This window comes from Chenopodium album, chromosome 4 (genome assembly GCF_948465745.1).
Source record: "Chenopodium album chromosome 4, dcCheAlbu1.1, whole genome shotgun sequence".
NCBI classification, from domain to species: domain Eukaryota; kingdom Viridiplantae; phylum Streptophyta; class Magnoliopsida; order Caryophyllales; family Amaranthaceae; genus Chenopodium; species Chenopodium album.
Genome location: NC_137837.1, coordinates 76379933 through 76397816, shown reverse-complemented (window position 1 = coordinate 76397816; position 17884 = coordinate 76379933). Strand labels below are relative to the sequence as shown.

General features: G+C 36.8%; 1 protein-coding gene across 1 annotated transcript; it reads left to right on the top strand.

Annotated features, from left to right (window-relative positions):
- Positions 1-522: 522 nt before the first annotated feature.
- Positions 523-3270, top strand: LOC145627333 (uncharacterized). Its single transcript, XM_081679726.1, has 4 exons — positions 523-1186; positions 1280-1417; positions 1769-1846; positions 1922-3270. Exons 1-4 carry the CDS (start codon positions 989-991, stop codon positions 2741-2743), a joined length of 1236 nt encoding a protein of 411 aa, XP_081535852.1. The 5' UTR covers positions 523-988; the 3' UTR covers positions 2744-3270.
- The last annotated feature ends 14614 nt before the right edge of the window (positions 3271-17884 follow it).

The window sequence follows — 17884 nt, the reverse complement described above, 5'->3', positions numbered from 1 at the left end:
TCATGTCCCTCTCTAGCTTCGTCACTTCAGATTGTGCTTTTATATTTACTGACTATTACAAATTTGGAGTGGTTAAAAATCATTAGTAACGATCTTTCTATTATTGTTTGATGGTGATGGTAAATTGTCTATGGATTTTGATTGCACTAATGTTATCATTATATGGTTTTGTAGATTGACAATGGTGAAGCTAAGCGACTAAAGCTGGAGGGTAGCTTGTTTAAGGTGTTACTTGTATTATTTTACTTGCTGTTGATATATAATGTAGGTTTGTTTTCAAAAAATAAGTTGAGCTTGTAATGATATGCAGCAAAACAGTAAAAACAGAGGTAATCAGGTCAAAGAAGCTGCTCAAGTGCTGAAGGTGCGCTTGAATGATAATGGGAACTCTGTAAGTACAAGAATCTAAAATCTCATCACTTATTGTGGGAAGAGGGTAGATTTAGCGTTTACCATTATTTGGGTACTTACTATCTAATTTCTTTTTCTTCCGTAATATATGAAGCAATTGAGGGTTCATTGTCGAGTTAATGCATTTGGGAAACTATGCAAGTCCTTTGATGAACGGAGGAAGAAGTGGGTGAGACAAATGGGATTTGGAGGGTTGCTTTTCCTGATGGACAGCTGGCTTCCGATGAACCTTTGCTATTGGTTGATGACCCGGATGGATCCCTTTAATCAGCTTTTCATATCCCCAGATGGACATGAGTACAAACTATCCAAGGATCAAGTCAGGTGGATCCTTGGCATTCCAAAAGGCAGCAAGGTTGTTCCTAGGAAGGTGACGAGTACGGAAATGAGAAGCAAAGTCAGTGATATTGAGAGGAAATTTGGGAAAGAATGGGAGCTTAAGCGGATAAAAAGTGGGAGAGTTAACAAACTGAAGGGAATAGTTATAGAAGGTGCCTTGCTTGAAAAAGCGAAGGGCAGTTGAGAGGAAGAGGATGAAGAGGAGTTCAAGACTCTTTTCTTGATCTTGGCATTGCATATGATTCTTTGTCCGCCACTTTCTTCCGTGTTGGATAATGATTTGTTACCTGCATTGTCATGTGCTAAGCAAGCATGGAATTATGACTGGTGTGGATTGGTGTTGGAGAAGCTTTTTGACAGTGCCTACAAATTTGGGAACAAGTTCTATGCTGATGGATTTGCAAAAGGATGTGGAGGGTGCAGTATTTTCCTAGCAGTAAGTTGTGTCATTACTATCCTATTAAATGATTCTTTCTCTATGTTTTCATAATGCCCTAGGCTAATACTTTCTAATTAATGACAAACACAGATATTTTACCTTGACCGGTTACATAGAGATCCGGTGATGTGGGGAAAATGGCCGAGAATAAAAGCATGGACAAAAGAGGAGATGGTGAAAGCTGAGATGGAAGATCGGGTTCTGAAGGGGGATTTTGGCAATACAGGGGTAAGTGAGTGAATTGTATAGCTTGTTAACGTAACTTGAGCCATGTTTTTTGCAACCAGTTGCCTATGAGTACTGTGCTTGAGCTCCCTCATGTGTGGTAAAAGAGTAAATTGGAAATCCAATCTAATTTATTTAATTTTTTTCCTAATATTATAACGCTATCAATCATTAACATAAGTTACGTTATATCTCTGATATTATGAATCACTAATTTCATCATTAAGATAAGACAATACTTCGTATGAACTTGTATTCGAAGGTCTGGATTATTTGTGTTGATTACCTTTTCCAAAATAACTGTTGTTATGATTAAGAATGAAGCTATTTTATGTGACCAATGGGTTTGTCCAGTGCATCGATGTAGCATATGGTGAAGAACACCCTTGGGAGGCTAAGGATATGGATGACTTGACATCATTTCCTGAGGAGGTTAGTTTGTTTTTCTTTATATAGGATACAGCTTGGAAGTGTAGTAGGTTGGTATAACGTTGTTTGTATATACAGGGATTATGCCTCATTATTCGATCCCAACGGCCACAGGAAGAGGAAGCAAGTTTGGAACTCAATTATGTTGGTTACAACAGGGAGAAAGGGACATCAGAAATGAATCCTATGTTGTGCAAATTGGTTAGGGATAAACGAGAAGAAAGTCTCCTGGCTAGTGTGCCTAATAAGTTAGCTCAGACTACAGAGGACCCCATTCTTTCCATGGTTGTAAAAGGGGGGCAATTTTCACAATCAGGAGGAAATTCAAGGGATGATGATGCTCAGGAAGAGGTGTCACAGCCACAGAAGGGTCCTACTCTGTCATTGATTGATCATGGTAAGCACAGCTCGTGTTGTGTGCTTTCATTCTTCAATGCTGATGTGAGGTCTATTGAGGGGGAACAACAGAGTGAGGATTCTGAGGAAGATGGTAACAGAGATGGCAGAAATATACCATTGGCTAAAGAGGTCCTAGAGGGTACTAAATGTATAGTGATGATGCAGCCTTTGGGTGGAAATATTACGCCATCTACTCCAGTGGAAGTGACAATCACATCACATAATTTAGATGGGAGTACAGATCATAGTATCAAAGGGGCTCCTAGTTGTTTAGCTTCCTTGTGTAATGTAGATGCGGATTTAGTGGATTGTTCACTTGATAATCCTGGGATAATCAAGGATGACGAGGCAAGTGAAAACTTTAACCCCTTTGAAGTGGTTAGTTCTGAACTTGAATGTAGGATAAGTAAGCTTGAGAGTGTTTTTTCTAGGAAGAAACCAGCTAAGTCAAAATTTAAGCAAGGTCTAGGAAGGAATTCGTGTGTGATTAAAGGAATATAGTAAAGTGTCTTGGTAGTAAGCTTATGAGAAAAATCTTCTGCAAGGCAACTGATCAGTGACCAAAAGGAGAAAAGGTAATTGTTTTGGTAAGCTTCTTCATGTCTAGTTCTGGTTTATATGTGTAGAATATAAGGTAAAACAAGCAACTCGGCTCTCTTGTGACACAACCAACCGAGCAAAAGGAAAGAAGGTTTGTTTCAGTTCATTTCAATTGTATTAATTTAAAAGCGTTTCATGAGACATGAACGTTGCTGTCTTGCTGATAATTAATGCAAAGATCATTAGTTCTTTGTTTTCTTTCCTCTGTTTCTTTTCTTTAGGTGATCTTCTGTATAGCTGTTTAAGGGAAAGACATACCATATCTTGATAACAAAGAGTCTACGAAAATAGCAAGAAATACCACGTTCTCCATCTTCCCTTCAAGAAAGGTGAATCTGGTCCAAATGTTACAAGATTCAGGATTCTATCAACACCGGCAAAAAATATCAGCTAACTATGAAGAGTACATTAATTATAACCCAACATAGTCAATCAGTTATACAATTATCATTTTTGGTTCATGAAGTGTTACTGTGTTAGCACTGCAATATACTTATTACATTTTTTAAACATGCAAGTGAAGAAAATGTACCTTTTGGCATTCTGCTAATATCTATAATGATTCTGTCTCTAGCCACCATAACGTTATATCAGGTCCAAGAGGAAGGGTTGCAGGCTAGCAGCCGTGAGCAACGAAATCTCTGTAAAGCCCCAGTTTACCTATTTGATCTAATATTAAGATCAAATTTATTTTTTTGCATGTATTTCAGAGCTTATTTTGCTGTTTTATGATCTTAATACACCAGAAAATGCCTCTGCAAGTTTTATGTTTCTGAACCTGAATCAACAGTATTAAAAAAAATCAGTTTCTCCGGAAGTGTTAATCTTAAGTTACATATTTACCATCACGCTTTTGTGAGAAGTTAATGAATTTCAGATATATCTGAATCTTATAAGCTCATAATAAGCCTCAAGTTAATTACTTGATAGAGAAACCAGAGATAGATGATCGACGTCATTATCAAATTTAATTTCTAATCTGGAATCATTAGCTTCTCATATTTCATTATACAATCTCCTAAAAATTACTACGTATCTTACTATGAAGTAAAAACTATTGCAGGTCTGAATGCGGCTCAAAGTGCAGAGTTGCTTGCAGTACGGCGTAAAACAATATACGATCCTTTACCATGGTCACAAGGCATAAGAAACATCAATCAATGTAGTCAGATAAGGTGCAAGCTTAACTTTTTTATGTTGCTACATGTGTTTAATTCTAGTTCATAATTTTATCTGCAATGTTGGTTTCCATTGAAGAATTACTAATGGCACTTATTATACTAACAAGTATTGAGTTCAAATGTTTTTCCTAATATTTTCACCTTTGTCAGGAGTCAAATGTTGTAATATTCATTATCGATCAACAAGTTTACATGAGATCTCATCTCAATACATAATTTTTTTTTGTGTATGCAGTATGCACTATTGTTGTCAATAATCTACAACCTATATGAAAATCTGTCTCACTATAAACTCAAACTTTAATGCGGTCATAGCCTTATCTCGAGTCACTTGTAAATTTCTAACATAATGCGGATTATTTGGTCTTTTTGAGTGAGGTAAAATTATCGCGAACATGCTGATGTTAGCTTCGAGCTTTAAGCCTCATTGCTTCGGAAGGATGGCAACAACCAACAACCGTAATCCCTTGGTCGCTCATAGGATCATCATTATAGACTTAATACAAGTAATTAAATTGATGTCTGCACTCTGATCAACTGAAAGTGTTAATCTTAGGTCTCAGCAGAGTCTTCATGATATTTACTCATTGGCTGATGATTCAATCTGAGTGTAAGTTCCCTCTAAATGCTTACTTCTACCAAACGTGCTCAACTTTTTATTGCTCACCAGGCCATGGCATCCTTAATCATGTGGTCAAAATTAAGTCTATACCGTGTCAAAAATCAAATTATTTTGGGAAAAAAAAAAAAAAAAAAAAACATATGAGATAATCTAGTGTTAGGACCTGTTCTGTTCCGTTGAAATTCAGTTCAGTTCAGCTCAGCTCAGTTCAGTTCAGTTCAGCTCAGCTCTTAATTTATGTCTAATGATATTGCTAATGATATAAAACCAAATTTCATTCTTTTAAGCTCTTATTACAACGACAACAACAACAAAAATAATAATAATAATAATAATAATAATAATAATAATAATAACAATAATAATAATAATAACAATAATAATTGAAATAATAATAATAATACTAATAATAATAATCAATAAATAATAATAATAATAATCATCAATAAATAATAATAATAATAATAATAATAACAATAATAATAATAATACTAATAATACTAGTAATAATAATCAATAAATAATAATAATAATTAATAATAATAATAATAACAATAATAATATTGATACAATTCATTGTTCAAATGGTTCTATTTTTTTGAAACATATTTCTAATGTTAATCTCATTGAGAAAATTAGAGTAATACACAACTTAAACTAATTTTCATAGTCAGTTAGTTTTTTTATTTTTTTTTTATTTTTTTTTTATTTTTATACATATATATAATATTTTATTTAAAATTTGTTTAAATGGGTTAGATACATGTAAGTGTTTTGTGTTCTTTTGTCCTAATACTATTTTATTTTTAAATTAAATAGTATATGTGTTTAAAATGTTTAGAGGTTTCAAGTTTTTAATATATTTTCCATACATTTTATAATATATTTTCCATACATTTTATAATTATAATTATATAGTATATTTTTCGTAAATATTTTAATATGTACATTTGTATATACACATATGAATAGTAATAAATATCAATAAATAATCAAAGATCACTAATCCGTAGTTAAAAATCACTAATTAATAAGTTCAGTTCAGTTCAGTTCAGTTCAGCTCGGTTCAGTTCAGTTCAGCTCGGTTCAGTTCAGTTCAGTTCAGTTCAGTTCAGCTGAGTTCAGTCAATCGGAACAGGCCCTTAAAATCACTAAAAAGCTTACAACCTGTAAATTATTGTTTTAACTTAACTAGAAGTCTAGAGTTTGAAACCTGAAAATATGAATTAGTCGGAACCTAGTTGGCTATAGAGTATAGATAGTTAGGTTGTTACTTCATACTCCGTAAAATTTAATTTTTCTAAGAAAATACTCAAAATAGACACTATAAAGGGTTTTAACTTGTCCATTGTGGCTTTTTTTTATTACTCCGTATATACTAAAAAAAATAATTGGAAATCTATCTATTATCAGTTTATCACCATTCACCAACACAGTAAACAACATTTTAATACTTTATTTACTTTTTTACTCTATGATCTACTTTTTCCTTGTCTGTGTTACTGTTTGAATTTGATACAAAGTAAATGAAATGTTATTGTACTTCGTTCTCTATAATTCTACTCCGTATATCATACAAGTAATACGGAGTATAATATCAATTAATTTAATTAGTTATTTTAGGAGATTGTATATACTACCTCCGTTACATATTATTTACAACGATTAGACATTTTTCCTCTCTACTTTATGTCAAATCGTTGCAAATAATATGTAACTGAGGTAATATATAATGAATAATGACATTCAAAATTTAAGATGTATACTCGCAATTACATTTAAAATTTGGATCAAAATTTTGTCAACATTACTATTTGTCTGTCAGTTTTCTTTACCTAGAAAAATAATTTAAAAAAACAGTTTTTTTTTTTTTTTTTTTTCATTTATTCCCTGTTTGCTGTTTCTCACCTAATGTAAACAGAAAACTTTAAAGGGTACAAAACTCTGAAAAAAGGAGAAGAGAGAGTATACAAAATTTCATAAATACCTTATCCATGCTAGACTTTATGGAAGAGGTTGCAGTCTAACCAGTCTTGCACTCTTGCAGATGATTTAAAGACCTTTAAAATTGCAATTTTATAGGGATAACCTCATAAGAGTAGAAAACTCCATAGATTACCAGCGTTAAACCCTTCAAAAAAACACCATGATTGAGGTGAGAGAAGAGCTCATACTTTCCCAAAATAGTAACATTGAAACTCCTGTATTAAGAAAAGCCCATTTCCTAAAACCTACTTCAAACCCCAGTAATCAACCCCTCCCAAAACCCCCTTCTTCATTTTCTCTATCCTCAAAATTTAACATCAATCACCTCCAAAAGAAAGTATTTTTCAAGGGAAGGCCAAAACCCCAGAAAAATTGGCATTTATGGGTTGGTAATTTAATGCAAACCCATGAATTTACTTGGAAAAAAGTTGGAATCTTTGATGCAATTAGGGCTACTACTTATAATTTAATGTGGGATAATGAGTTAATCTTAGGGTTAGCTCAGAATTGGTGTTCTGAGACTAACAGTTTTATATTTACATGGGGTGAATGTAGCATTACTTTGGAAGATGTTATGATTCTAGGTGGATTTTCTGTGTTGGGAGAATGTGTTAATAACCCATTTGAAAACAGAGAAATTGAGGATATTGAGAATGAATTGCTGAGTGTTTTTTCTGGTGATAGGAAGAATAGCCGCAACAAAATCAATCAATATGAATGGATGAATTATTTCATGGATTTTGGGGGTGAATTTGAGCATATTGCATTTCTTGTTCTGTGGTTGTCTAGGTATGTTTTTTCAACTGATCATTACTGTGAAATTTCTCCTTTTGTTTTCCCTATTGCAATTGCTCTTGCTAGAGGTACTAGAATTGCACTTGCTCCTGCTGTTTTATCTGCAATATATAGAGATTTGAGCTTGTTGAAAGATAGGATTGTAAGCTTTGTGAACCCTTTTAATGAATCAAATCTTATTCTTTGGGCACCCTTCCAATTAGTTCAGCTTTGGGCTTGGGAGAGGTTCTCAACATTGTGTCCTAAGCCTATCGCGCTCTTTGATGGTGAGCCGAGGTTGGCTCGCTGGCAAAATTTACCAAGGCTGAAAAATAAGATGGCCATGATGAGTTTGGAGTCTCTTGGTGAGAGTTTTTTGTGGAGACCCTATGCTTTATGCGTGGAAAATTGGAAGTTACCGGAGTTCTATGATGATGAAGAGAGGATGGTTTTGATAGATTCCGAGGTTGGGGAGGAACTACTGTCATTTGCAAAATGCTTGAGAGCCTGTGAGTTAGTGGGGTTAGATTGTATACAGCAGTACCTCCCACAAAGACTAGGGAAGCAATTTGGATTCGATCAAGATATTCCGGGTTCTATTTCTAGAGTGAATGACAGTGTAGAACTTGCTTGGAGCACCTATGACATATCTCTTGATGGTGCAAAGTTATATCTATCTCCCAGGTTGTTCAAGGGGGGTGCCACTGTCCAATATTTTGATTGGTTCAGGACAGAGTTTTGTCTGGAATACATTACTATTTTAGACTTTAAGCGACAGAAGATTCTGAGAAGTAGTGCAAGGGAAGCCAGATTCATACCATTCACAATTTCAGGTGTGGTTGTGGAGGATAGTAGCAAGTGTGCCCCTACTTGTTTAGCTCCGTCACACAATGTTGTTCTCGGTCTTTGTTCTGATCATAGTGTTGGGAGTAGTAGCGTAAGGGAATCAACCAGATTCATACCATCCGCAATTTCAGATGTGGTTGTGGAGGATAGTAGCAAGTGTGCCCCTACTTGTTTAGCTCCCTCACACAATGTTGTTCTCGGTCTTTGTTCTGATCATAGTGTTGGGAGTAGTAGCGTAAGGGAATTAACCAGATTCATACCATCCGCAATTTCAGATGTGGTTGTGGAGGATAGTAGCAAGTGTGCCCCTACTTGTTTAGCTCCCTCACACAATGTTGTTCTCGGTCTTTGTTCTGATCATAGTGTTGGGAGTAGTATTGTAAGGGAATTAACCAGATTCATACCATCCGCAATTTCAGATGTGGTTGTGGAGGATAGTAGCAAGTGTGCCCCTACTTGTTTAGCTCCCTCACACAATGTTGTTCTCGGTCTTTGTTCTGATCGTAGTGTTGGGAGTAGTAGTGTAAGGGAATTAACCAGATTCATACCATCCGCAATTTCAGATGTGGTTGTGGAGGATAGTAGCAAGTGTGCCCCTACTTGTTTAGCTCCCTCACACAATGTTGTTCTCGGGCTTCATTCTAATCATAGTGTTGGGAGAAATAGTGTAAGAGAATTAGGCGGATTCGTACTATCCACAATTTCAGATGTGTTTGTAGAGAATAATAGTAAGTGCACCCCTACTTTGGCTCCCTCAAGCAATGTTCTTGCTCTTTGTTCTGTTCATAGTGTTGAGAAGATGCACATTAAAGCCACACCATCTTGGGATAAGAAAAGCCATGTTGATAATTATGAGGAAATGCCATCTCCAACTCCAAATAATGAACTGACAATCACATTATCTCATGATTTATATGGGCTTACAGCGCCGAATTGTGATGCAACTTCTAGTTGTGTAATTTCCTCATGCTATGTTCCTGTGCCTTCTAGTTTTGTGCTTAACACTGAGGAACGACATATTGAAGCTGCTCCTTGTGACATGAGAGCTACTCCTAATAGAATCTATGGCGAGAATTCTGAGTGTATGCCGTCACAATGTCCAAAGGAAGTGCAGACTACCTCCAAGAGTTTTGAACAGATTGCAGATTTGAACAACTTGCATAATGTTGGGCAGACGCCCAATGAAACTATCACATCTTGCGATAATGCTGATAATAGATTGAGAACCCCCACTCCGAGCAACGACCATGCTGATGATTCTGGCCACTGCCCATCTCAGAGCCTAATTAAAGAAAGGAAGAACGATCCATCCCAGATTTTGAATGAGATTGTGGAGGATAACAGAACTCCGCCAGTGGGTTTCCCGCTGCCAGTCCCAAGCCTGGATAAAGGAGGAGGGTTACGGTAGGCCAGTGACAGCCAGTATAAAACTTCGTCACATCCCATGACATGAGCCAAACAGATATTTTCGTGGGGGCGTTCCCTACTCAGCGACGCGCTGCACTTCCTAGACCCGGGTGTAGTGATAAGTATGCAAGGGTTGCTAGGTCGTCGCCCAGAAGCGACGCGCCACATTGCCCGAGTGTGGTGTCAAATGAGCAAGGGCGTGCCATTGGGGCGTTCCCTACTGAGCGACGCGCTGCACTTCCCAGACCCGGGTGCAGTGATAAGTATGTAAGGGTTGCTAGGTCGTCGCCCAGAAGCGACGCGCCATATTGCCCAATTGTGGTGTCAAATAATCAAGGGCTTGGAGTTGGGATCAGGAGGGAGCGTGGGAGAAAAGAATTTAGTTTGCGGATTGGTTCTTGGAATGTGGGGTCTCTTACGGGAAAATCAGCAGAATTGGTAGAAGTAATGAAAAGACGACGCGTGAACATCATGTGCCTCCAAGAGACAAGATGGACAGGAGAAGGAGCTCGAGGCTTGGTTTTGGGGTATAAGGTATGGTATGTTGGGCAAGAAACGAGCCACAGAACAAGGAATGGTGGAGCTAGGAACGGAGTTGGTGTGGTTCTCGATGAGAGGTTGGCAAAAGAGGTGATCGAGGTCTATCGGAAGAACGATAGGTTGATAAGGCTGAAGTTGCTATGTGGCAAGGAGATTGTGAATGTTATCAGTGCTTATGCTCCCCAAGTGGGTTTAGATGCAGAAGAGAAACGACAATTTTGGGAGGACCTAGACGAGGTGGTGCAGGGTGTCCACCACTCAGAGAAGTTATATATTGGAGGGGATCTAAATGGGCACGTTGGGGCGAGCCGAGATGGCTATGAGAGTGTCCATGGAGGCTTTGGGTATGGGCAGAGGGACGCCGGTGGTGAAGCTATTATGGATTTTGCCCAATCATATGATTTAATTTTGGCTAATACTTGGTTTAAGAAGAGGGATTCACACTTGATAACTTTTCGGAATGGAGCAAATGCAACTCAAATAGACTTCCTGCTCACAAGGAGCATAGATAGACAAAGTTGCATAAACTGTAAGGTTATCCCAGGGGAGAGTGTGGTCACCCAACACCGGCTATTGGTAATGACTATTCGTCTGAAAGAGAAGGCGAAGAAAAAAGTTAGACAAGAAGAACCAAGGATAAGATGGTGGACCCTAAGGGATGCAAAAGCTAAGGTTTTTACAGAAAAGGTAATTGAAGAAGCGGATTGGGATGGAGAGGTGGATCCGGACATGACCTGGTTACGAATGAAGAACTGTTTCCTAAGAGTGGCCAAAGAGGTCTTAGGGGAAGTAAGGGGAAGAACTTCGGTACAGAGAGATACTTCGTGGTGGAATGAAGAGGTGAAAGCAGTAATTAAGCAAAAAAGGGAATGCTATCAAGCCTTAGGAAAATGTAGGAGTGATGAAACCTTTGCAGCGTATAAGGAGGCTAAGAGTAAGGCAAAGGCAGCTGTTCGCCAAGCAAAAGAAAAGGCATATCAGGAGGTTTATGAAAAGCTTGATTCCAAGGAGGGAGAAAGGATCATTTATAAGATGGCAAAGAGAAGACAAGAGGCAAGGAAGGATATTGGCATGGTGAAGTGTGTCAAAGATAAGAACCAAATGGTCCTAGTGCAAGAGGAGGGCATCAAGGACAGGTGGAAGGGGTACTTCGATGAATTATTTAATGGAAGTAATGGAGTTGTGATAGGAGATACCTCTATGAGTGATGAAGAAATCAACATGGAGTATGTGCGAAGGATTAGGAGAGTAGAGGTGGAGATTGCACTGAGGAAGATGAAACCTAAGAAGGCGGTTGGCCCTGATGGGGTACCGATAGAGGTGTGGAGGTGTTTGGGTAAGATTGGTATTGATTGGTTAACAAACCTTTTCAACAAGATATGGACGGCTACAAGGATCCCACAAGATTGGAGGAAGAGCACCTTGGTCCCGGTTTATAAAAACAAAGGAGACGCTCAAGATTGTTCTAACTATCGAGGAATTAAGCTTATGAGCCATACTATGAAGTTGTGGGAAAGGGTGATTGAACAAAGGTTGAGGGCATGCACAAGCATTTCAGATAACCAATTTGGTTTTATGCCTGGGAGATCTACTATGGAGGCAATCCATTTGATAAGACAAATGATGGAGTTTTATAGGGTAAAGAAGAAAGATCTTCATATGGTCTTTATTGATTTAGAGAAGGCATATGACAAGGTGCCAAGAGAGATACTTTGGTGGGCAATGTTGAAGAAAGGTATCCCACGAAGGTATGTAGACCTAGTTAAGGATATGTATCGGGATGTGTCAACAAATGTGAGGACATGCGGAGGGTTGACAAAAGATTTCCCTATTACAATCGGATTGCATCAAGGGTCTGCATTAAGCCCTTTTCTTTTTGCAACGGTTCTAGATGAATTAACTAGACCAATTCAAGATGAGGTTCCATGGTGTATGCTGTTCGCAGATGATATCGTTTTGGTGGATGAGACTAAGGATGGGGTTAATGTCAAGTTGGAGCAATGGAGGCAAAGGTTGGAATCTAGAGGGTTTAAGCTAAGTCGGAGTAAGACTGAATATTTGGTATGTCGTTTTGGCACTCAGAGGGGGACAAGCAATGAAGTGGTGAGTTTGGATGGAAAGGATTTGACCATGAGTGAATGTTTTAAGTACCTAGGGTCGATCATCCAGAAGAATGGTGACATTGATCAAGACGTGACCCACAGGATTAAGTCAGGGTGGCTTAAATGGAGAGCGGCCACGGGAGTGTTATGCGACCGCAGCATTCCCTTAAAGTTGAAGGGAAAATTCTACAGGACTGCCATAAGACCAGTGTTGCTCTATGGTACAGAATGTTGGGCTTCTAAGAAAGAGCATATTAAAAAGATGGAGGTTACGGAAATGCGCATGTTAAGGTGGATGTGTGGAAACACTTTAAGAGATAGAATCAGAAATGAGGTTATTCGCAAGAAAGTAGGTGTGGCGGGCATTGTAGATAAATTAAGGGAAAATCGTCTGCGTTGGTTTGGACATGTAAGACGGAGACCCGAGGGTGCACCGGTGCGAAGAGTGGAAGAGTGGGACCATGGAGGGATTAAACGAGGAAGAGGGAGACCAAAGATGACTTGGTTGGAAGGAGTGAGGAAGGATATGAAGTGCATGGATTTACGTGAGGATGAAGTTTTGGATCGTAAGGGATGGAGGAGAAAGATTTATGTTGATGACTACACGGAATAATCAAATTTGGTTCATGTTAGCCGACCCCACTTTTGGGATTAAGGCTTTGATTGATTGATTGATTGATTGTGGAGGATAACAGCAAGGGTGCTCTTCCTTGTTCGCCCTCCTCATTGAATGTTGTTGAAGGTTCTCATTTAATTGACAATGTTGGGGAGATGTGCATTGAAACTATTCCATCTTCTGATAAGAACAATAGTCTCAACATAAGCCATGATGTTGGCAATCATGAGATTGTGCCATCTTCAAGTACACAGATTGATATTGAGAAGGTTGTTGAGGGAATGGATTTTCTGATGGAACAAGTGGAAACTTACAAGACAAGGTGTGTGAGCATGAGCAGTGACAGAAGTGCTGATTGTGTCGCGGTCATGCACACTGAAACCTTCCCATCCTGTGACAACAAGGCCGTCAGTCCTAGAGAAAGCCATGATATTGTGAATGAAGTCAGTCCTACAGAAACCCATGATGTTGTGAATGAAGTCAGCACATCTCTTTGCAATCAGAAAGTTGATAATGAAGTTCCTAGCTCAACGAATACACAAACAGCCGAAATTGATAAATGCAAGAAGACTCATGAGCACTCAAACTGTAACAAAACAGAGGTTGCTACTGATGAACATGGCAAGGAAACCAAAAGTGTAAATATGAAGTTAGTGAGCAGCTCATTTGATAATCCTGTGATTATCGAAGATGATAATGAAGATGACAAGGAAAATGATGATTTGATCCCTTTTGATATTTCTGGACTTGAAAGTAGAATTAGTAAGCTCAAGAGAATCGTTTTGAAGAAACAAGCAGCTAAGTTACAATCCAAGGCCAAAAGAAAGGCTCATGTTAGAACTAAAACTCGCTTGTAAATTTACTATCATTATTATGATGTCCCTTAAACTGAGTTGTTAGATCAAATTTCTTAGCTTTGTATCTTCTGCTATCTTTAGTTGCTCCTTCTGTCAACTTAACATGAGCTTGATCAAGATCGAGCTCGTGTTCATCAATGTTATCATTAGATTTTTTTACAAAGCAATTGAAGCCTGAAGCCTCCTCCCTTGTCTATGTAAGATAAGTACCAACTACTATTCCCACTTACATTATTCTATCGTTATTGTTGTTGTGTATTTGATCTAGGAATCAGTTTCTATAACTAATTACAAATTTACAGTGTGTTGTACATCTTTATATTTGACTAGTACTACTTCGTATCAATTTAGCTACTTACTCCATAGGTAAAATATTTTTAAAAAGTATCGAATACTCCGGAGTCCTGAACATATTTGCTCTTCATTCTCATTGAATTAAGGTAGTACATTACTCAATTAGTTGCTTTTGTAAATTGGCCACACCATCAACTAATGACGTGTTTACTTGCTATACATAAATATTTTCGTAAAACCTTTAGTGTACATTGCATATGTAAATTTAATTTTGAAAAATATATCATTTAACATATTTAAGTATCATTTCGAAAATATATTTGTATATATATTTAAGTATCATGTCAAAATATTTAAAACCTATATACATATCAGTATATCACATACAAGTATGTAATTTGTGTGTTAAAAATAAAAAAAAAATTCAAAAAATAAAAAAATATTGACATTTAATATAACACCTACTCCTCAAGTTGAAAATATGAAATTTTCTCTCATCATTAACTGTTACCCCATAGCATTGATTAAGTTACACACTTACACATGTCAATACATTTTAAATGGGCAAAAATATATTTTTGGTGATAAATTGATATATTTAATATCATTTCAAATATTTAACTAATTTAAGGGTCTGTTATAACCAAACTAAACTGAACTAAATTGAACTGAATTGTTTATAAGAGAAGGAAATTAGAAACTGAACTAAAATAAAGCTGAAGAGAACAGACCATATGTATCATTAAGAAAATATATTTGTATAAAATTACTGTAAAATACTCTCTTTGTTCCTATTTGTATTATTTGACTTTTTAAGGTATTCAAGACGCTTCTTAAAATGCATATAACATCTTTATTACATGCGTAAAAATTATAAAAACATGATACGGAGTATTATTAAAATATACATTGAGACGAATTCAATAAGACATCAATTGACTAAGCTATATTATCACTTATAAATTAATGAGACTTTACAGTCAAAATTTTTAAATTTTCACCCAATTATTTGGAATGTGGCAAAAAAATAAAAAAATAGGGACAAATGAAGTATATTGTAGCATTATATATACATTTTCACTTTTATTTTGTAACGAGACATTTTGTATTTTGATACGGGCCTATAGGGGTTAGGATAAAGAGGGATAAAGAGATATAATTAGATAGGGAATCTCCCTCCATTTTTTACGTCCCACATATATTGAAGCTTAGCACACATGTTGATGAAAAACTTTGATCAATTTTAATAAGTATAAATTACAACAATTGAATATTAATAATATATTTATTGAGATAATTCTAACTAGTACCCATAAGAATATATACTTTTCTATGTATAACTCACAAAAATTAGTCAAAGTGGGTCTAATAAATAGTGTTTGATGATGTATACCATATGACTTCATTACTTGATTTATGGGTAATGCTATATGTAGCCCTAAGGGCTATATATAAGTATTAAATACATTATTGGAAATTATATAAAATTAGGAATTTATGACAAAAACACGCGTAAATCAGTGTAATTAGTGTTTATATTTTGATGATTTCTTAACTTTTTACAATTTTCAAGTGTAAATTTAATGCTTATATATAACCCTAAGGGCTATGTATAGTATTTTCCTTGATTTATTTATAAAATGTGACAATGTTTAGACGAGTAGGCAACACAATAGGTCAATAGCTCAATTACAAGGTGGGATATTGGTGTTGATTCGGAGCAAATTTGTATGAGTGAGTTTCCCCAAAGTATTCAAACTTTGGTTGATCTGGACACTTGACATGATTTACTTGCTCCATTTCTGAAAAAGGGTTAAGTTTGTCATTTTAGGCGTTGTCCTTTAATTAATATTTTACACATTTTCCTAATACGTACATACACATTTTCCATGCTACTATCCCCATCTATTAAAATATTTACATACTCCCAATACAAAAATTCTAATACTTGATTTATGTGACATATAATTACTGATTTTCTATATCTTATTTTCCTTATAAATCGTAAAAAAACTATCAAACATAATTTCTTTTGAGAATGAAGGGAGTAATAATATTTGAAGTTTTGAACCAAAAAAAAAGGGAAATTCTCTTTGGTAAACTTCAATTTTATAAAATTCTAAGTGGTAAACAAAGTTTTTTAAAATTATCTTTAATACTCATAAACTTTTTATAATTATTACTTATGACATTAGTTATTATATTTTATTAAAAATTTAACTATAGTTAGGTTTTTTTTTTTTTTTTTTTTTTTTTTTTTAACAATAACATTTAACTATAGTTAGGTTTTTAATTATTTTTTAATAATTTAATAATTATAGTAAATTTTTTTTTTTTAAAAAAATCAACCACCCCTTCCCCCTACCCCTGCTAGGCTGCCACCACCTTCACCACCATTCCCTCCTCCCCTGACCTTCACGCAGCTCCCCTTTCCCCCAGCCCAGAAACCGGACGGCGGCTTCCAGCTCACCCACCGCCGGCGACCCATGCCCAATTACCTCGACCACCCCTTACCGTCGCGCCACCCATCCAAACAAACCCTAACCCGCGAAAATTGACCACCGTTGCCCCGATTCCACCACTTCTCGACTACCGCAGCCCCGATTCCACCACTTCGCGACCACCGCAGCCCTGAAACCACCCCTCCCCTGTTTTTCGCTGATTATGGTTGTTATGGTGGTGCATCTGGGAGCAGCGAAGGGAGATGCGCGGGTGGTCGAGGTAACTGGTTGGAGTTTTGCGGTGGGGGTGGCGGTGGTTTTGTTGGAGTTCGTTGCTGTTTTGGGGATCGGGGTGGCGTTTTAGGCGTCGGGGCTAGGTCAGGTGATGGTTTCGGTGGTCGGGGGTTGGGCTTGGAGGTTGTTCGATGGTCGGGGGCTGGGCTTGGAGGTTGTTCGGTGGTCGGGGTTAAGTCGGGTGGGGGTTTCAGTGGTCGGGGGTTGGGCTGGGAGGTTGTTTGGTGGTCGGGGGAAAATCAGGTTGGGGGTTGGGCTGGTGGTCGGGGCTGGCGGTGGTGGAGGGGGAGGGGCTGCTGGTTGGGTGGGGGAGGGGTTTGGTTTTTTTTTTTTTTTTAAAAAAAAAATATTTCTATAATGATTTAATTATTAAAAAAAAACTAACTATAGTATAATTAAAGATTTTTATTAAAATAACACTTATCAATGGTAATCAATAATTTAGGTTTACCATTGATAATAAAATTTAAGAACGTTTACCACTTAAAAAAAGTAAAAACTTGGAGTTCACCAAAGAGAATTTCCAAAAAAAAAAAAATAAATCAAAAAGCCAAAAAGTGACACTTGAGAAAAAAAAAAGGAAGATGGAGTAATACAAGTATTTATTATACCACTATAAAGGGGAGGAAGTAAAAAGGGAGTGTTGTGAGACAGAGTAAAGTGTCTCACAACTATTAAAAAATTAAAAAGGTATAATGAAGAGAGAGAAATGTGGAGAGAGATAGGAAGAGTGAAAAAGGTAGTGTGGGCTCCACTTCACGTGCTAAACTGATAAAAATTTAACAGGACCACTACCAGTGAGTTTATATTTTGTTCAACTGAAACTCTAAGTTGAATCTTTTTTAGTACCACTAAGACTATATTTTATACCACTGGGAGTGTATTTTGTACCACTGAATCCAGTAGTATGATTTAACTGCTCAATGAGACATCTCTAAAATAACGTCTGAAATGCCTATATTGCCCTAGTGAGACATAATTTCTTTGTCTCACAACCCTCCGTTTGGAACACCTCCTATAAAGGGAGGACTTTCCGTGTTTGACGATTGCTAAAAATATTTATTACCAGTAGAATTTAGACC